Source organism: Sprattus sprattus, assembly GCF_963457725.1.
Source record: "Sprattus sprattus genome assembly, chromosome: 4".
NCBI lineage: Eukaryota > Metazoa > Chordata > Actinopteri > Clupeiformes > Clupeidae > Sprattus > Sprattus sprattus.
This window is the reverse complement of record NC_137923.1, coordinates 7,850,902-7,872,245: the sequence shown is the minus strand read 5'-3', so window position 1 is coordinate 7,872,245 and position 21,344 is coordinate 7,850,902. Positions and strand designations below refer to the sequence as shown.

The 21,344-nt window shown below is 44.4% G+C and overlaps 1 protein-coding gene across 1 annotated transcript; it reads right to left on the bottom strand.

Annotated features, from left to right (window-relative positions):
• Positions 1 to 883: 883 nt before the first annotated feature.
• Positions 884 to 19,601, bottom strand: smg7 (SMG7 nonsense mediated mRNA decay factor). Its single transcript, XM_080837451.1, has 23 exons — positions 19,502 to 19,601; positions 16,651 to 16,682; positions 15,931 to 16,048; positions 15,560 to 15,692; positions 14,972 to 15,143; positions 14,666 to 14,743; positions 14,348 to 14,498; positions 13,897 to 14,032; positions 13,076 to 13,238; positions 12,590 to 12,746; positions 11,872 to 11,942; positions 11,647 to 11,707; positions 11,417 to 11,536; positions 10,596 to 11,019; positions 10,312 to 10,453; positions 9,580 to 9,974; positions 8,312 to 8,695; positions 7,683 to 7,832; positions 6,051 to 6,134; positions 5,379 to 5,535; positions 4,852 to 5,022; positions 4,438 to 4,586; positions 884 to 4,121 (listed from the first exon to the last, which is right to left on the bottom strand). Exons 1-23 carry the CDS (start codon positions 19,525 to 19,527, stop codon positions 4,008 to 4,010), a joined length of 3,588 nt encoding a protein of 1,195 aa, XP_080693577.1. The 5' UTR covers positions 19,528 to 19,601; the 3' UTR covers positions 884 to 4,007.
• Positions 19,602 to 21,344: the final 1,743 nt, after the last annotated feature.

Genomic DNA, 21,344 nt, shown 5'->3' with positions numbered 1-21,344 from the left:
TCTGGTTTCCTCTCAGGATGTGGGTACTGTGCAGAAACAGTGAAAATTATCCCAGACTCATATTCTAGGAACTGCTGCCATTATGAAATGCAGTTGAGTGGCTGTGCTCCCCGAGACAACTTGTGAGCTTCCTCTGTCTATGAAATTAGCCGGTGTTTATATATAAAAACATTTCTGTAGGAATATCACACCAGCAGAAATGGGGAAACATTGATTCTAATGTCATGAAGCCATGTTTAGTCAGCATGTAACCAAGCCACCCAGTAAAAACCCACAGCTTCGATCCCCAGACCCACTCCATATCCACCTTACAAAACCCCCATCTTCTATCGGCCTGAGATGCTTGATAAGCTCTGTTAGCTGTGTCAAGGTAGCAGTTAAACACTGCAAGTCATGATTTTATGCTTAAACTATAGTAGTTTTATGCTTTAACAATAGTTTATTTTGGCTGGCAACATCCAGTTTCCCTCTAGTTTAACAAGATGGAATAAGTCTTATGGAATTATTCTATACATTTCGATCTGAAAAATGAAGCTTAGGGTTGAGCTGAGAACGCTAGTTTTCTAAACTGATTTTTTTTTTTTAAGAAAATCAGCTTCATCATTACTCAGATGAAGTTAATCTCTTTGACAGACAGATATTTACTACAACTTAAGACTTGGAAAAACATATGTCAAGAATATGTAGCATAAGCCCAATTGTATACTTTGATTTAATGGCCAACAGGCCAGTATTATTAAAACTTTTTGTTGAAAAGGACATCTTTTTTTGTTTACGTTTCATAGACAAAATTCTGAGATGAAAATCAATAAATGAAAACTTCACAGGATGAGGACATGGTTTACTTTATTAAAGGCATAGCTGATTCCAGCGTTTCCAAATGTCTACAGAAAGACAAACACAAAAATTCAGAACACAAGCCCATAACAGGAGACATCTACCCTCCACTAACCAACCCTTCCTCAGGGGTTTAAAACCCCCCTCACAGAAACCTTTACATCTCCTCCACCCTTAACAGAGTATTCTGAAGGCCATATTATCATGCAGAAGTTAGGAGGTCATTCTCTCCTGGCAAGCCAAACTCAGGTAGGGGGGCACATTTTAAATGTGTGCTATGCTGCTGTAAAAACAAAAGCTGGCGGTTTTCTCAGCTGAAACACCCAGTTGGGACTTCAGAATGGAATGTCGGAGCTGCCCAAAAGTGCAGGGTCAATCTCGTATACTGATTAGTGAAGTGTACTTCACAGTAGAGCCATATTTGAGGGAAAGTGTTTCCTGCACAGGAGTACACAGAAACAATGGCAGTTCAGAATCGTGGTCATTCTCAGAATGGTTGTCGGGGGCTGCTGGCCCAGTGTCACCACACATCCAAACCTACAGCAAGCACTGGTAGCATGTGGCCAACATCAACATAGGTTTTGTTTCCTCTGAAATCAGTTAAAGAGCACTGGTGCATGTACTGAAAACCCCCCAGTGATTTAAAAAAAAAAAAAAAATCAAAAAGAAGAAAACAAAAATATATATAAGGCTTAATAGTCCAACACATATCAAAGACTTCATCAGCTTATTTTGTCAAACCACAGCCTCTGGCCTAAATTGTCCCCGAAAATTCAATATGATTAAATTTTTCATTTTTTTAATTACAATTTTTTTTAAATGCAACAAGAGTAGCACAATCACACAGCAAATGGACACATCATTAAGTTGTCTTTAATAAAATGTTCTCTACATGAAAATAAAAACACACTTTCCCCTCATACAAGATACTCAGTCTTTCTTAGAACCCTTCTCCGTACAAAATGCTTTTACTGTCTGAACCATAAAGAAATTACCATTGTGGATATATTTCATAGAACTCTAAGCCTATGCAACAGCGACCTCTAGCTTTAAACTGCTGTCCTCAAACAGACACAGGCCAACCTCATGGTCATGGAGATAACCCCGTCTAGACTATAAAAGCTCAATCCTAACACTTGATCTATCACTACAGATATACCAGCCAATAGTCAACACAAATTCACATCTGGTGCACCTATTCGGATACCGCCTGACCTACAAAACAGACCACCTAACAACCTCAGAATACAGACAGTACAGAGAGATGCCCTAGTCGGTAGCGGTGTGACTTGCTCCATGTGTTGTGCTGATTTGTGTGGCGTGGTGCTGGCTATTGTTGTGTTATCTTGCAAGTCGTTCCTTCTCCTATCGCACTAAAGAAGTTAGAGAGAGAGAGTGACAGACGCATCTCCAGGTGTCCCCCCTTTCGTCTCGGGCTTCACTTGTGACAACAGCCTGTGAGGCAGGACGGCGAGTCGCTCTTTCACTGATCCGAGTACAGCTAGTGGTTGTGAAGTGCTCACTTGTCCCATTAAAAACCGTCTCCGCTGGCTTGTGTGCCCCGTATTGCTGAACCAGCAGCACTGATGCTGGACCCGTTCGCTCGTCTTAACCCTACAGCAGTGCCAACCATGATAGATAGAATCATTTTGTGTGTGTGTGTGGGTTGTTTTTGTTTTTGTTTTTGTTTTTTTAAATAAAGGAAAGGAAATAAAGAAACACTGAACAGGCACAAGAGTTGATAAAGCTGCTTAAAACTAGTAAAAGGCAGAAGAACATGAACAAAAGAATATGTCAGTTATGCAGGTAAGCTAGAGCAAAGACGTACATAAAGAAACAAGAGGAGGAAGCAGGGGGGGAGAGTCATATTAAATATATGAAGACCTCCCTCAGTTTGCAGTAAACTATTGAACATATTTACGCAATAATATTTCAGAAAGCTAAAACTCTACAGAACAAGTCACAAAATACAGTATTGTTAATAATTGCAACCTCAATTGCAGCTAATAATACTACACCCTATAAGCTATGATCTAACCCCTATTTCCTTTTTGATTCGGTTGAATTTTTTAGGTATCTTTTCCTTTGATGAGCTATAATGTCACATAAGCTTATGGAGCAATCCCTGGCTACAGTGCAGTGGGGATGCGCCTTACTGAAAACACATTTCCACTCTCAGCAGCAGAGCGGACGTCACAATGACATCATAGTCCACGTCTGCATCTGTGGTCTAACTGTGTTCGGTCATGACGCGAGACACGCTCCTAGGTTCCAACAGATCGGTTAGCCAAGGACTCTTTCCCTTCATTCATTCATTCACTCATCCCTCTACTGCTTCCATCCCATAGAGACACACTGCCCCCTCCTCTGCCATTCAGAAAACAAATCTAGACTTCAAAACTCAAAAAGTCCATCTGATACGGTTCTTAACCTTTGATTTTTGTTTTGTTTTCCTTTTCCCTTAAAACATCAGTTCCATCACCTCCCCCTCCCACACATAACACACTCACATACACACATCTCCTCTTGCATGTGCAGTGTGCCAGTCACACGCACAGAGTGAATCGTGCACATCATAAGGGGGAAGCCGATAACAGAGCGTGAGTCAGCAGAGTTTGGGTCGGGGGAAGGGGGGGGGGATCCAGAATCCTGAAACCCAGGAGAGAGAGGAGGGTAACCTTGAACCAACCCCTCGCCCCAACAGGGAAGCATGGAGGAGGGAGGATGGGAGGGGTCCAGTCAAAGAGGAAGTCTCGTGTTTACTTCCTCAGTGTCAGAGTTCTGCTGCGGCTACGTGCTGAGCAGCGCGATGGGTCAGGTGCTTGCATGCCCTCACTGCCCCCAATGGGCACAGGGTGAGAGACAGAGAGACAGATAGAGAGAGTGAGAGAGAGAGAGGAGAGGAGAGGAGAGGGCTGCACCTCCCTCATTACGGTCAGGCGAGCGGTTTGGTGTTGGAGCCTGTCGCTACACATCGTTCGCCGTCTCCAGCCTCCATACGCCACTAGCGCCGGTAATTTCCGATTGGAGCTTGTGTTATTTTTTTCATCTCTTCTTCTTCTTCATCATCATCATCATCATCTTTTTCCTCCTCTTCCTTTTCTTCTTCTTCTTCTTCCTCTTCGTGTTCAGTACGAGGTGTGACTCGGGCGCGGGGCTCCGGTGGCCCCTCAATGCGGCGGGTTCATGGGGCCGTGGCCGCGCTGCTGCTTCTGCTTCTGCTGCATCAGCAGCTGCTCCAGCGCAGACGGGCCTGGCTGCATCATGGAGCTCGACCAGATGGACTGAGGAGAGCACACACACACACACACACAAACAAACACACAGTTACCAAAACAACCTCTTTCAGTTGTTATTTTCTTAGAATAATGTCGCAATACGTACATAAGTGCTACATAACATGCCTCATGTCCTCAAAGAACATTAGAATTTGCAAGAGCCAATGTTGTAAGCTAAGGGTTCCTACAGAAAAAATATCTATAGTGTGCATTTCCAGGGGAGGGACAGGGTATTCTTGACAAAAGATGGGACTACCTATGATTATTCTACCAACCTCTGGCAATAGACATGAGAGGCAGAGATGCAGATGTGGGGAGTTACCTTGAGGCTGTCCAGCAGGTTGGTGGAGGAGTCCTCCATGGGCATGTCCTGGGTGGCCCAGCTGCTGGTGGGGCCCCCCTGGTGCCAGCTGGTCTCGGGGGCCGTGGAGGAGGCGGCGGGCAGGTAGTCCAGCCCGAAGCCACTCACGCCTGCAGAGAGATACAGTCAGCACATGCACTGTAGAACAGCAGCTTAGCCTCAGTTATTATTCAAACGGAGACTGCAGCCAAAGTGAGCACCCATTCAAATTCCCTGTGACAAGAAGATCCTTCGTAGTTACATAACAAGAGACAGTACCATACAACTCACAACAAGAGAGGACATGACAGATCGTGAATGTTAACATTGTAAGGTCATAGGTCAACCATGCCAGGTGAATTTGGTGTAGTGAATAAAACCGGGAACCCTGCGTACCGGTCTTCTCTGCCTTCCAGCGGTCGGTGGCTCTTCGGTCTCGGCTGTCGGGCGTGCCAATTGGCCCGAAGTTGGAGAAGGGCAGCGAGGGGTGGCTGTGTGTGGGTGGTGAGGAAGGCAGGCTGCTGGGGTTGGAGGAGTGGGGCGACTGGCTGGCAGGCGTTGAGTGGTCTGACAGGAAAAGAGGCAAATGAGCTATTAAGCACATTTGCATTTGCATTACATTTAGCAGACTAATTTATGTAGAGTGCAGATAGAAGGGCTTCATCAGTCTGTGCGCTCCCCAGGTATCAAAACCTTTGCCCTTGGGGGGTTAGTGCCTTGCAATACCAGTGCCACCATAGGAACACAATGGCACAGGAGGGATCACTGAGCGTATATCAAAAATACAACAACAAATTTAACGACAGGTCCCTCTTTTCATTGCTGGATGTTGGATCTCTCATTTGGTTCTGTACCACGTTACATTCCTGTAGTTCTTAACTTAGACCCCATACAGGTGAGAAAGAAAAACAGGTGGAATGTACCAGAGCTGGCAGGCAGGGAGGGGGACCAGGGAGTTCCTTCAAACAGGGAGTAGAGTGAGTGCTCCTGGTGCATCATGGGAACATCGGGTTTGGGTGTGGGTGCCATGTTCTTCCCATAGGCCTCGCTGAAAATGCTGTTGTTCTGATAGGGGTTCTCCTGGGGACAGAGAGAGACATCTCCGTCATTATTGCTGACTTGACGAGCAGCGCAGACATGGCAGTTTTCACCTCAGACACCAGCTAGAGGGTAGGAACACCAGCTGTCTACAGCACACTTCAACACACATTTATCTAGCTGAGGACAGTCAGAGGCCACCACGTCTGCAGCTCAGGGCCGCCAACGCTCCTAGAAAGATGAAAAGCCTGCATCAGCAGCAGAGGCATGCATGGAGCCGACACGCGCACAAAGTGTCTAGGAAGCCGAGGCAAGGCTGTGTGAGAGTGTGTGTGTGTGTGTGTGTGTGTGTGTGTGTGTGTGTGTGTGTATAAGAGTGAATATGTGTATGTCTGGGTGTTTGTGTGCATGCAAGCGAGCAACAGAGAGGGAAAGAGAATGTGTGTGTATGCAAAAAGGATTTTGTGCATGCAAGAGGGAGTGTGTGTATGCGTATATTCACGCAAGCGAGAGAGACAGGGAAAGAGTGCGTGAGCGTGTTTGTGTGGCAGCCTGACCTGGATTGGGAATCCAGAGCGGGCTAGCAGGGAAGAGGACTGGCCCATCACCTCAGCACTTTCCATCCTGGACTGATTTGGCATCTGGAAAACACATCCATCCATTACTAGCCGAGTAATCACATCATTGAACATCTTCAGTTCCTTCAGTTACTACACAGGTAGTCAATTATAAAAATACACTTTCTATGTGGTGACAACACTTTTACGTCATTATTCTGTTTTTTTCCTCTATTATTCATTCCCATTGTAAACAAAACAGCTGTGGAGATTCTGCAATGTGTGTAGTGACAGGAGTCATAATGTTACAGGCACTCAGTGGCGTTTCTACATTAGGGGCAGTGCCCCACCAGATGGCGCTGTTGAGCAGAAGGCTCAATCCATTCCTACTTCGTGGCAAACTATATATATATTTATATGCAAAGTAGCGTAACTATTTGTGTGAATAAACTTCACTCACAAGCATTATAGTCTTGTTTTGGAGTAATTTGATTCGTGTGTTTTTCTGCCTGTGTGCTTGCCATAGACATGAATGAACGTTTATATGTCTATATGGTGCTGCTTGCTTTGTGCAACGTCCGGTTTCCGGGAGGGCAAGGACCCACGCTGCCCCTCCGTTACCATAGAAACACCAATGAGCGCGAACCACACAGGCCAAAGTTAACATTGAGGCTAGGGGCAATTTCAAATTTGCCCCTAGACGTAAATTGCGTAATCTACGTATTCTTCGTATATAGACTGGGATAATGCGAAACCCGCGAGAACTGTACCCCGAGACTAAGAGAAAAAAAACATAGTCAAAGATCATATCATCAGACAGTCCATTACCAGTAACGTTACTGCTGGTTAGCTATCGCTAGTTGTTGAGTATTTTGGAAGTGTTTTAATTCAGACTACAATGAATAATGTAGACTATTTGTTGAGGGTGCAATTTAATACATTTTCGTTGGAAGAGAAATTCGAAATTAAAAGTTTTGGGCCAGTCAGACTGCAGCATGGTGAGAAAGAATCGTTATGTACTGGGGAGGCTGATATCGTTCATAAAGCTCTGTGGGAAGTGCGAACTTTGAGAAGATGTGCGAAAGCGTCACCAGGCTAAAAAGACACAACGATTCTGTGAGTCAAACCTTCTTTTTTTTTTGGAGCTGATGGAAAAGTTTTGTTCATTTAGCAGCATGTGTTGTTGCTGTTATCTGTTTCAGCTGTGCCTTTTGCTTCATATTGTATGCCACACGTGTGCCACAAGCTTAATAAATGATGCAAGTTATTTGAGCTATGTGTCTGTTTAATCTTTTTAATTTGTTGCAATCATTTTACTTTAATGCCGTATTATAGGCAACATCTTTGTGTCGCGCTGAGCGCTGAAGCATTTGAAATGTATTTGAAATAGGATTTCTGCTCCCTGCTGGCACTCCAAATGTAGCCCATAGTTTATCTTACTGGTCTATATAGGCCTACTGCTTATAATAATCAGATACCTCTATTATTAAGACGATGACATGACGTCAAACAAATTTGCCCCACCAGAAATTTCAGGCTAAAATCGCCACTGCAGGCACTCTTTCACAGGTTCACTTCCCAAAGCAAGCCCTCCACACCAAGCCCAGGAGTGACAAAGAGAAAGCTACATACAAACATGTTTCTCCCAGGAGCAGAGCTAAGAGGGCCAGCCATGGCCTGGTAGAAGCCAGGGGGCTTAGCAAAGACCAGCTCCTCCTCTTCCTCAAAATCAGCTAGAGTTTTAAGCAGGTCGGGAGGAAGAAGAGGGGAGCTCTTGTTGTCCTAGTGGAAGAGATGGAGCACAGAGCAAAGGAAAGAGGAAAGAGAACAAACAGAGAAAGAGAGAAAGCCCATAAGAAAAAAAGGGACAGAGAGAAACCGCAAAGCTAGGCAGCTAAAGGATAAGGATATGTCTAACAGAGCAGGAATAAGGATACGTCCAACCAGACTGTCTTTAAGTTTTTCATTAGCTAGTAAAATATTCTTAACGAATGCAGTTCTGCACGTTACTTAAAAAAAACACATGGCATGCTGTGCTGGACAATTAGGGGAAAGAGGTGAAACAGGAAAGGAAATGGAAACAAAGCACCTTTTCATGCAAAGTGGAGTAGCGTGCAGGATCTGTTATTTTCTAACACCACAAGGTGTTTTTTGCTTTCCGTTTTGAACCACGAACCAGACCCCCCTCCTTATGGAATAATAATAATAATAATAATAAAAAAAAGTGTCCTAGTGCTTGCGGTCACTGCTTTCCTCCTTACCTCGTATGGCGGTCCCCTGGTGGTGTTCTCCTGGTCGGGGCAGAACACACCCGGCGGGCGCTTGTTCATGCGCTCCCCCATGCCAACCCGGCTGTCAGCAATAGAGGCGCGGTACATCGGCTCCCAGTAGAAGTCCTGCTGCACTTTGACCTCTGGGAACTTCAGCTTTTTCTCCATGCTGGCATTGGGGGGCTGCTGGGGCTGCATGGTGACGCCGGAGGACATGGAGTGCTCAAAGAGCTTGAGCGCGTCCTGGGGGGGCATGAAGAACGGCGGCTGCTGCTGCTTCATGGGCATCTGCATGGCCATCTTCTGCAGGGAGGCCTGGGTCTGAGCCTGCTGCTGGCCCCACATCTGCCCCGGCTGCTCTGCCACTGGCATGTACTGTTACAGAGGGGGAGGGAGAAAGCGATGGAAGAGGGGCGAACATTAATAACTCCTCCTTTACAGTGGCTGGTCACTGACTGGACCATCAGGGCTTTCAGCATGATCATAAAACATCCTCCTGAAGGAATACGAGAAGGAATGTTGACCCACTGCAGGGCCAAGAACAATTCAAGGGGAAATGAGAGCTTACTGAATGAAAGGCAGACAGAAATTCTGAGAGAAAAACAAAAACACAACAGAATTGACTTTTCACAAAGTCCAGACCCACCCCCCCCTAGTGACTGTTGCCGCTGGTTTAGTTGTTGAAGCTGCAAGGGTCACATCCGATAAGGCTATACAGTGAATGTATGAGTCATACATCTGTGTAGTTTTTCCCTAATGTTCTTGTGCAACCCTTAACGGTTTGTTACTCTTTCATAAGGTGACCAGGTTTTTGTGCCCATAATGTGGATGGATACTTGTTGGAATTTGGAGCCAGAATTCTGACCAGAGACTTCTTTTACTGAGAACCTTGGAGCCAGAATTCTGAAGCATGAATTAGTCAAAGTTATTTATTTCTTATTTGTGAAGCCTTCGGCTAGCTAAGGGGTCATCCACCCAGGTTAATCCATCACCGGCATCGCTCCTCTTCAGTTTTGGGCTTTGGGAAGGGGAAGAAAAGTGATGCTCCCTTTTAAGTTAAGGAATACCTGCTATTTGTAGGTGCCATAGGCAAACTGTTTCAGAATACTGCACTGTCAAAGGGTTGACATACTTCCCTCACACAGAAACAGCTGCTAAGGTAGGGTTGGACATGAACCATTCTGGGGCAGGACTCTGCGAAAGGTGAATTGGATATATACAAAACAAACTGAAAATAAGTCCAGGGGGTGAGGTCTGACCTGCTGCATGCCGGGGTGGTGCGGTGGGCTCTTGCCCAGCTGGGCAGCCTGCTTGGTGGGCGACTGCTGCTGCTGCTGCTGCTGCTGCTGCTGCTGCTGCTGCTGCACCTGGAGCTGCACAGACTGCTGCATGGCCTGCTGGGAAGGCTGTTGCGGAGGGGGCTGGGTATGGGGCCCCTGTGGGGGGCCCTGGGTCATGGCCCCGGGGCCAGAGGGCCGCTGCTGGCTGTAGGGAATGTGTGAGGGTTTCCCAGACTGCACTTGGCCAGCGGACTGGGTGTGGGAGGCGGGCTGGAGGAAGGGGGCGGGGACAGAGACGCTGGTGGGGAAGGAGAAGCCGGGGCTCATGGAGAAGGCCACAGGGGGAGGGATGACGTACGGAGGAGGAGGGAAACCTGAGGACACACACGCCACAAAGAGAACAATATTTCAACATGTGTCCGATTAGAAGCTACGTCACATCTACAACAAATAAATGCTTACGGATGACATACAAGTGATAGACTACTGATTAATGACTAGCACAAATGCATGCTTCAATTTTAATTAGTGACTACTGAGGCAGTGAGTGACATTACAAATGTATAAACTGATTACTGAAAAACAGGCTGTGAAATTGTGTGTGTGTGTTTTTGTGTGTGTGTGTGTGTGTGTTTTTGTGTGTGTGTGTGTGTGTGTGTGTGTGTGTGTACATATATTTCTGTGGAGATCACGCTTTCTGGTGTGCCGCACCTGCTCGGCTGGGCAGAGGAGGAAAGGCCCCTGGGTGATGGATGGGGATGAACTGTGAGGAGCCGGTGGTCTGGGTCTGGTTGACGGGGGTCTTCCTCGCCTCAGTCACCGGGGTCTTCCTCACGTCAGCCTGTGTCTTCACCTTTACACACACAAACAGTGGATCGATTACTGCAATGTCAATCAAACGTCAATCAAATCAATTGGATTTAATGAATTAATCCAAGAGAGGGAATGACAGTGGTTAACTCTGAAATTCTGAACGTCACCTCGTTGATGTGTACCTGTTTCCCAGCGTCGGATGCCTTGTCGTGGCTGTTCTTCTTCACCTCGCTCTTCCTCTTGTTCTCCTTCTTCTGCTCGTTCTTGCCGGCGGCTCCGTTGCCCTTGCCGTAGCCGGCACGTTCCTTGCCCCCATCCCTCTGGTGCTGGCCTCGCCCCTGACCCTGCTCTCGGCTCTGCTCGCGGGGCTTGATGTTCTCCTTGAAGGTGACCACCGGCCTCTCGCTGCTGTCCAGCACGCTGTTCTGGCTCTTCCCGGCCGACAGGACCGACTTGAGACCTAGCGAGCCCTCGTGGGACATCTGCTCGCCGTTGGAGGATTCCTGGAGGACAGGCGTGTCCTTCTCCTGGGGCTCCTCGATGACCTTCTCTGGGATGTCGGTGATGAAGAACAGCAGGCCGTCACTCTCTCTGTACTGGATGAGCCTGAAAGCAGAGCAGGCAGGCAGAGAGGGTTCGGGTCAAACAAACAAATGAAGGGTCATTTCCGTATTCATTTCAAGTGTCACATTAACCTATGCTAAAGACAGCTCAGCTTCTTTATTCTTTAACAACACAAATTTCACTTCACTATAAAGAAATGTAAAAGGACAGCAGAGGCCTGATTGCATGGACAAAACAAAGAGCAACAAAATCCTGATACAATGGAAACCACCTGGAGGATTCTTGTTTTTCTTCTCTTGTTTTTGATGAGTAAACACCATCACAATGTCAGTGAAAGAGAAAGTGAAGGAAAGAGATTTCAAAGCTTGAGATGGGAAAGTACCACATTTTAAAGGGTGAATGGCGTGATAAAGTGGAAAGGAGCTGACTGACAACTTACCCGTGCTGGTTGTCTGCCACCCACTTGCCCAGGCTGATGAGACGCTGATGGCGAGAGTGCACCACAAGGCCATCCTTGCCGATTGCAATGCCTTGGTGCCCTTTGGAGAAGTCCAGAGTCCTGGGCATGCATACCATATATCAGACATGTACAGCAAAGCAAGAAGAAGAAAAACACTACAAAAACACATGCATCAACACATTACATGTAAAATGTCATCTGCCACTCACCGTAAGGCAGGCCGGAGGGCCAAAAAGCCTTGCAGCTCAAACTCTTCAGGGAGAGGGGTGGCTGAAAGGACAGAGAGGCCATTTCAAGAGACAATATCCAAACAATGCAAAATTTGACCAATGTCAACTCACTACTACAATGTTACCTGAACTGTGATAAGGCAGCAAACTCACATATGATAGGCAAATGGCACACACAAAGTTCAAGCCAAATATCAAGTTTACCTGATACACATGACAAATCATCTTCCTTGGGCTGGAAGCTGTTGAGAATAGACACGAGCCATGGCCAGACGCTACAGGAAGAGAGAGGGAAGATTTAATGGCTACATAGTTTTGGCAAGTTATTGACACATTTAAAAAAGGTCAAATTGACCTATTCTCCCTACTATTAAAGATGTTTAATGCAAAACAAATGCTCAGGTTTTTGCACATGAAAACACCTCTGTGAGAGTACAGAGAGTTCTGAACAAGTGCGACCCGAAATTGAAATTTGATAATGCTCTGGAAATTTCCTGGTGCACACGGTCCCTGTGTGACATTCAATCCCAGTGGTTAAAAACCCTCCCCTCCACATGTTGTTTCATGATGCTTCCCTGACTATTTCCTCTTTAATACCTCCATTCCGTACAACTGCCTTTAATTACCAAGGCAGATGTTGTAATGTGTTAGGGGAAGACAAATTATGGATGGGGGTGGGGGGTTGATACAACAGAGGGCTAGTTACTTACTGTAGCACAGTCTATGCTACACTTGTAATCATTTTGCACAAATCTTTTCCAGAGACACCTGCACCCCTGCCTCTTGATTATTGTGTGCATGTCCAGCACATTAACAGCCGGAAGTCCACTTACGGGCAGTTTCAACACTAATCTTAAACTGCCACTCTCAACTTCAAGGGCCCCAAAGATAACATGGGAAAAAAGGAGTAGTTGGGACATACTACTGTCTCTTGTCCACGGCGCTCTCTGTGAAGACAGTGGGTCTCAGCTTCAGCCAGTCCAGGGACACTTTGATGGCCGGGAGAGGACACTCGCCCATGATCTCCTCCCGGTTCTTAGTCAGTAACACTCGGCTGCACATCGCTCCCAGGAAAGACACTGGAAGTAAACAGCACCAGACGTAGATTAGAGCAGCACAGCGCATCGGTGGCTTTTCCAGGCCACACAAAACAATCAACGCTCAGGCAGAAATGTCTAATAAACAAACCCCAACTGTGGTTGTTATGCAATGCCACAAATTTAAATAAAAAGAGAAACTCACGATTTTCCTTCTATAACTGAGCCAGGAGGCCAACAAGCCCCCGGACTTCTCACATTTTAATTTAACTGATTTATGAGAGACTGACATCGAGAGAGTGCCAGCAGCATGCCAATCAGTGGGGCCATTTCATCCATGCAAGGTGGCGGATGAGTCAGGCGTTACTTACTGAAGAGGCCCAGGAGCTGGAACCAACTGATCTGCTCATCTGAGCTGAAGCTCGGCTCGTCCGCATCGTTGGTGAAGTCCCGCAGGTGGTGGAGCTCAAACAGGTTAATCACCGTGATGTGGACCAGCTGCTGGGAACTGAACGCTTTCTGGAGAATCAATCGCTGCAAAGGACACACACAAAGAACAAGAAGTGAGGATATATGCTTGTGACTGAGTAAATGTATATTAGTTTACATTTGCATTAAATTATCCATTTACAAATCCATCAAAATACAACATAAATAATCAAAGTAATCTTTCAGAGAAAAGTTTTGTGGGAGTTGGTATTACAAAGAACATGTTTCAGATGTACCGCAGCATATAGAAGATTTTGTTTACGTATATGCATCAAGCTGAAGGCAGCCTTTCAGAGCGACTGAAGTTAGGCCAGACACACACCAAACCGATATCAGAGAACTAGTGGGGAGCATCAAAGAGCTAACTATTGCGTCCCCTCACGTCACCCCTGTCTGGACCAAAAAGTCGACCGCATAAAAGGGTGGAATCATGGATACTACAGCATCAGGCAGGTATTAGAGCTGGTAATTTGTTGCCACAGCCAATATTACAGATGACTTTACTGTCAGTCAGCGGTTTCTAATTCCAGGCTCTGGTCTTCTGAATAGTTGAATAGGCAGTTGTCCACCTCCTGCTAGGAATGTGACAGTAAATGTGGGGGCAACCTCCACTGCTGATTCAGCTCAATCAGCTGCAGAGAGGTGGCTCTCCTTTGATTGAGGCTGCTCTGGCATTTATGGTGTAAACTAAGACTGAGGGTACCTGGAACTGCTCCTCCAGCTTCTCCCTCAGGTTGCTGAGCTTGTCCGGGCTCTTGCTGAGGTACACGTGGCCATGGAACTTGATGAAGGCCTTGATGAAGTCGGACACGCTCCACTTGGTCTTCACCTCGTCACGACTGCAGGAGGGAATGGTGTAAAATTCCTTCAAATACCTCATCCATGTACTAAGAAACCGGTTTAAAGGCGTATAATAGATGAAGAGGTCCCTTATTATAACATTACAGATTTCTTCCCATTGCATTAATTTACTTAGCAGACACTTTTAAAGCAGCCTACAGTACAGTGCAGATATCCATTTTCATCAGTATGTGCGCTCCCTGAATATCAAGCCCATGACCTCGGTGTTGTTAACACCTTGCTCTATCAGTTGCATTAGAAGAGCACTTTCCAATTCCCTGACTTTTCTTTCCTTTCCTGCTGTGAGGCATTACCTCTCAAGAGCTTTAGAGAGAGCTTTCTGCAGGTTGGTGGAGGCTGCAGGGAAAGGGAACTTGACAGCAATGCTCCTGCAGTAGTAGAAGATGGTTGTGAGGTGATCTCCTTTGGAGGAGGCCAGGATGGCAAGCTGATTGTAGGGCTGGCCTGCATGGGGAAAGGACACAGAAGAGACAAGGTTCTTATAGCTATTCAGTCTTGTGAGAGGCTATATATTAGTTGGACTGACCAAGTCATACCTCAAAATATAAAAATACCCAGTAAAGCAGATTAGTGCTCTAGCCTTGAGCCTGTTAAACTGAAATTAATGTCACACTTGCCATTTGAAGGAACGAGTTGGGCTGCATGTCTGTAATAGGATTCTGCCTGGCTGGTTTGGTTGCGGTAACGTGCTGAAAGGGAAGTAGAGGAAGAACGGTCAATGATTAACTACAAGCCTCTTGTCACTGAATGAGATTTTTTTTTTTTTTTAATCACTCTATAAGGCCATGTATGACTACAGCAGCTAATATTATTGCACTTTGGCCAAAAGGTGAAATACAAGATTCAATGATATAAAACTTGATCAAGTAATCCAAGATGCTTGTGGCATCTCAGCTGGCTGGTGTTGATGGTCTCACCAATATCTCCAAGATGAACGAGACAGTGCTGGCAGATGTAGGAGCAGGAGCTGGGCTGGGGCTTCACAATGCTGCTGGTGCTGCTCTGTTTATTGCTGATGATACCCAGCTGAGATGACTTCACGCGGCAAGGCAAGTCCACATTAAAAACTGTGCAGAGCTCTTGCAACAACTGCGAGAGAGAAGGAAGGAGAAACAATGTTACTAAAAGGGTCCTGCCATTGTTTTAAAGTCCATATCCTGGCTAATTAAACCCCTAAAAACGCATCTCTGTTCCTCAAAAGTAGATGTTTGAAAGTTTTTTTGAAAGGTGGAAATATTCAGCCATGACGTTGACTGCTTGTTGCACTCATTATACGTCATGTAGCAGATTTTTTTTAAACACCATATGGACATGTTAACAAGGTTAAAAACTTGATTTTCACCAGAGGGAGTCTTTAAACAAACAAAGTCTTTCCATTTATGGAATTGGAGCCTTTACACCATCAGATCAACAGCCGGTTGTGTGCTCATTCTGAAAGGTGTGATTTTTGGTCTCTACTCAAACAGAATGGGATACCCCCAACAGTGAAAATCGATGAGACTTGCCTGTGTGTAGAATCCACTCGCTGCCTCCAGAAACAGCGACAGATTTGCTTGCACTTCACTTCGGTTCGGGTTGGCTCTGTTCTTGGCTTGACTCTGAAGTGTTGTTATTTGATTCTTGAAAGCATGGTTCCAGCTGGGGAAAAACAGAACACCACTAGTTTCAACTTCACCTGAAGAGCGAGTACACATGTACCTTAACGAAGAGAACAAAACATGTTGAAGAAACAGTTACAAACTAATTTTTGCCCTGATTTCCTGAATGCATTTAACAGCCCACCATCATCTTTCATGCAATTCTAAATACATTGGGGCTTGGGGGTTAAACACATAATACATTTGATTATGAAAATATTACAAATGAAACCACATACAGGTCTTGTTCCACTTTTTTATCCAGCGCATACTCCAGGTCTGTCACCAGCATTTTCTGGTACAAATCCTGAAGCGCCTGTCGTGACGTCCAGACCTCTGCAGCACCAAGCTTTGAATCTGCGTAAATCAACAAACAAACTGACATTAAAGGTATCCTTCTGCATTTTGTCATGTATCTCTACCTTATTTCCAAACCCAAATAGCATTCAATAGCTGGGTTTCCATCCAACTCATGCTAGTATTTTAGTTACATTTTTGAAAATTCGGCTAAAATAATGCATTTGTGCACATTTCCATCTGTTGTGTAATGCAAATTTAAAAAGTGGACACTCTCCTAATCAAGGGAGGAGTCCTGAACAGCTGTGATTTCAGACCATGAGCTTGTCAGGGCAAATCTAACAGACGCCATCAACCTTAGTCACACTATACCCAATGAGAAATTGCACAATACCCTATGCGGGTTAATCCACACCCCACCCCAGTGAATACATTTCTTATTCTACTTACCCTACTCAATTTATGCAAATTTCAAGCATTGAGTAGTCAAAATTCATAGTTGGATGGAAACCCAGCTACTGTTGGCTTTTCCAAGATCACTTGGTAACAGCAGGCGACACCATGGTTACAAAAAAAATTCAGAGCACACAGAAATAGCTAAATCAAGGCAAAACAGAATTGCACAGAATGAATGGTATTGAAGTTTCAGGATCAGGACCTACCTGTCATGTCAGCCTTGAGGGCTTCTGCCTGTCTGCTCAAAGAAACACAGGAAAGCAGTGTTAATGACCAAAAGCCTATAAAAACAATAAAACTGTTCAGTAATTAGTGTGTAGTATGTCTGGATATATTAGTTTGATATAACACTAACTTCCATTCAGATGTTAAATAGATGTTAACTTGTACTTTGGTTTAAATCTATGGGATAGCCAGTGTTCCCGCATAATGGTGAGACAGACATGGTGATAATGACGGCAGCAGGTTCTTTCAGTGGTGCCACACTAAGCATTAGGAACCATAATATGAGAGCCTATGCTTTGTCTATGTCTGCTATGTTCAATACTATGATTAAGCTTACAGATTCACCTGTTGCATCACAAGTGAAACGCCCACAGAGAATCACAGCTGATTCTTAAGGCACACAAAGGCCGAAGCCAAGAAACATTCATCCTATGTGAGTGAGAGCAACTATCTAACTGATTAAACTGTTTTAGCTGGTTTATCATGTTGTTGACACAGACTGAACAGAACATCTCTGCTGTGTAGGGACAGCAACAAAGATCTGTTATTGTTTTTTCCTACTGCAATTAAGAGCGTACTGTAATGAATGCATACAGAATGTATTTACATGATACTTGGGCATATTAAACTGTGGTAATAGAGTACGGAACTTGACGTGAGTTGAGAGAGGTAGTGTTAAACATATTTTGACCTATAGGCCTATGTCTATTTTGAAAGACAAATCTTTGGTGTTGTGTCAGTGATTTGGTTTGTACTGCTACAACTTTTCTAGTTCTCGCAGCCATAGAAAAACATTGCAGATGGTAAAATTGGCAGGCTATTTCTCTGCGTATCCCTTGTTTGCATGCAATAAGAATAAACATGCATCATAAACATAAACAGAATAAACACGATACAAGCTTGCACATCATTATTTAAATTAGAGTGAACGCCAAATCTATCACCAATCCAATACATTATTTTCCCTGTTGCTTAAGAGGTATGCTAGATAGGCAGCTTGTTAGTTGGTTACATCACACCAAACCAACATGAAAAGCCACCACGCAATTTGTTTTGATTCTCCCGGTCACTGATGTTGATGGACCTTTCTGCAAATGCCGAAGTATTCTTCGTTCGAGTGGTTCTATCAGATAGAATTCGCGTCTTTCTGTTTAATTTCACTTGCTGAACAATACGAGTTAGTACACAGTAAAGACATACGTTATAACCACTGCCACCTGCATGCAGTGGCGGTTGTCAAGACATCCAAAGCAGTTCATTCTTTCACATCCTACTAGTTGCAGCCAGAACATCTAGCTAGCTTTTTACTCGGCTAGCGCTGATATGACACACACGATAAAACATCAGCATCTGATGAATTGTTAAATGCATTCAATCTCTAAACACAATTATGCAATCTGGTATCTTGGTCGCTTACAACTTCGCCTGCTAGCAACAGGTAAACAGTGTTGGCTACGGTTACCATGGTTAACCTCAAGGTTACCGAGCTTAAGCAAGGCTAGCTAGCACCACGACTGTCACCCTATTCCCATGTTAACATAAGCCACGGTTCACAGCCTACAGCGAGGACTGCTCAAGCAAACCATTAAATGCTGACAAAAAGCACAATAAGTATCTCAATGAACATTCGTTAGCGTTACCGTGAAAGAGTAAAGATCAGTGTCTAAAGCCAGGGAGAGTTCAGCCTAGTAGCAAATGTACAGATGTCAGTTGCAAAGCATCTATTATACCATGGCACATACAGTTAGCAAAGATACCCAGTGATGGCCATTCTAGACAGCTAACTGCTACCTTGACACAAACTGTACAAAGACGCACTCAGTAACAACACTGTCTTATCGGCACTTGTTAGCCAAGTGGTTACAATACGGTTTACGAAATGTCCTCCATTACAGTGGGAAACGTTAGCCAGGATTCCAGAGTTAATACTGTCATTTTCAGAGTCGTTTAAATCAACCAGCTAGCTAGCTACCTGAATAGCGACGCTATCCTATCTTCATAACATGAGTATTAGCTAGCATTACCTTACTTAGCATTACGCACTAGCAATATCTAAATCGAGCTTCATTCACTTTGGTTTGCTAGTGTTGGTAAGAGCACAAATAAATTAATAGCCAACTCGTATGTTACCTTTATGGTGGTCCTTTTGGAGTTTGTTTCAATTTGTCGTTTCAAATGAATGGCCATCTAATGTTAGCGCTTGTAAACCACTCTTTCGCAAACGTTTGCTAGCACAACAGCAATGCATGTCTCCAAGTTAACTTGACAGATGTGTTGTACTACCTTGATATTTCCACTTAATTGGTTTGTCAAAAGGTAACAACAAACATACGAGTATTTTGTCCAAGTTTATATATAGAGTTATGTCGGGAGGATATAAGAATGTTCGGGTTAGTTAATGGTTAAAGTTAAAATCCTGACACCACCACCGCTGGATGAAAACATTGCCATCACTTCAGTTTTCGGTGATACGCTAACAACATTGATAGCTGGTTAGCTCTACGCGTTTTCATTCGCACGACCCAAAAATATAAACGCTTGAGTTTAGCCTCTTTGCTGTTTGCTATCCAATATTGCGATGTTTGGGGGACAATAGTGTTTACATTTTAATCTACAACAGTCAACTGACTGTTACTAAAGCCAGTTCAACTATGAATTTAGCAAGCTAGCTTAGGAAAGCTGTTCAGTTGTCTAATAGCAAGTAAGCTACGCTATATAGCTAGCTACCAAACGTTAGCTGCCTGCCGACAGTGTTTTTGCTAATTCTGTATGTAATATCAATCAGAAAATCGATTACTGAAATTCAGATACATAAACATAACCAATAAATACCGTAAATATTGGGCGCAGAGGTTCATCCTGCCCGATCGCCGGTCTTTAGACAACGACTAGTTCAAAAGCTAGAGTTTCTCCCGGCGCCATATTGTTCCTCACTAGTCACTACTAGCTCGAGCGGCTAGAGGGGAGGGTACTAAGCTTGAATACAAAGTCAGGCGCGTCGTAGACCAACAGCATGCTTTATGTCTATCTGAGAAGTCGTTTCCATATTTACCAAAACGATAGGCTGAAATATTTTTTGGCGAAATCCTACAATGGAGACAGAGGGCAATTCAGTCCCACCCAACGCATGCATCACTCTCCATTGACTCTATTGTTGGAAGTTGCCTCCTTGTCAATTCTGTCTGCCAGCTAAAAACTGACAAATGCTTCAAATTTGCTGTATGGTGGGATGCATTACCAACATGGTAAAGAACCCAGAACTAAGTTTTAGCGCTAACTATCTAGCAGGCTCAGACTTCTGGCCAAGTTTGGTATTGGGTATTTTATCTATAACAATTAACACATTCGCGCAAATGTCACGCCGTTGGCATAAACCATACACAATTTCACTTTAATAAAGTACTTCACTTGAAAGTATATAAGAAGAATAAAAAAAAAATCTTTGTTTAAACTCAGATCCTGACTTAAACTCATAGACGGGGAGATTTGCTCCCCCTCTCCAATGAAAAGCATCATGCACCGATGCACTTTTATATTACACCTGAAAGTGAGTTGTAAAGTAAATCTTTCTTTCACATTTCCTTACAGCATAAATAATATATGCTTTAATATGATGCGATTGTCAGCGAAATGAGAGGATACAAAATACTCGAGAGAAAAGTGTAAGAACAGTTCTGAAAAGTGTCCAAATGTGCCAAGTTATTTGCACAAGGTGAGCTAACTACAGGTGGGTCACATATGTTTCTTTTTTCACATATTTTCGTTTACCTTGTTCCATGTAATTTATATAAGTAGACAGCCTTCATTCATAAGTGACCTCTCTTTCTAGTTGGATACAATTAAACATAGCACAAAAAGTAAGGAAATTTGTGTTTGGTAGATTATTTCTTTGTTGTAACAATGCTTCTTGGCAATAAATCACATACCGTTGGAAAGCCTGTTCATTTCCCTTTTAAATGGTGCCACATTTGTGAGGAACATGCATTTGTGGGATGAGCAGCACAGCTGAGTATGTTGGTAGCACCCAAGCAAAATGTGCCAACATTCTCCTATTCTCCAGTTGGAATCCACTGTTGTTTTGAGTTGTTTGGTAGATTGTATGATTAAACTCTCGATCAGTAACAATGAACAAACGAGACGTATTGGCAATTTAACACTTTATTCATTTAATACCCTATTAGGGAGAGAATGGAATGGCCTGCAATTAGTCCAGACCTCCACCCAATTGAACACTTTTGGGATCAGCTTGGGCGTGCTGTACGTGTTAGTGACCAACACAACCACGATGGCTGACCTGCAACGACTCCTGGTTGAGGAATGGAATGCCATCCCACAGCAACGTGTGACCAGATTGGTGACCAGCATGAGGAAGAGGTGTCAGGCTGTTGTTGCTGCGTATGGATCTTTCATCTGCTACTGAGGCTCCTGATAGTGTATTCAATGAATAAAGTGTAAAATCCTGTCATTGCCTTAAAATGGCTTGGATACAGCTCTACACATTTTCCTCATTTAATCACAGAACTATGAATATGCAAAAAAGCACAGCCTCTATCTCCGGCTGCTCGCCCACAGATCTGACTTTGCTCCTCAAAAACACAAACCTTTTTTTTGGAAGCTACTGTACACTACACAATGGCAAGTGGTAATATAGGAGTAATTGTTCGAACCGGAAACC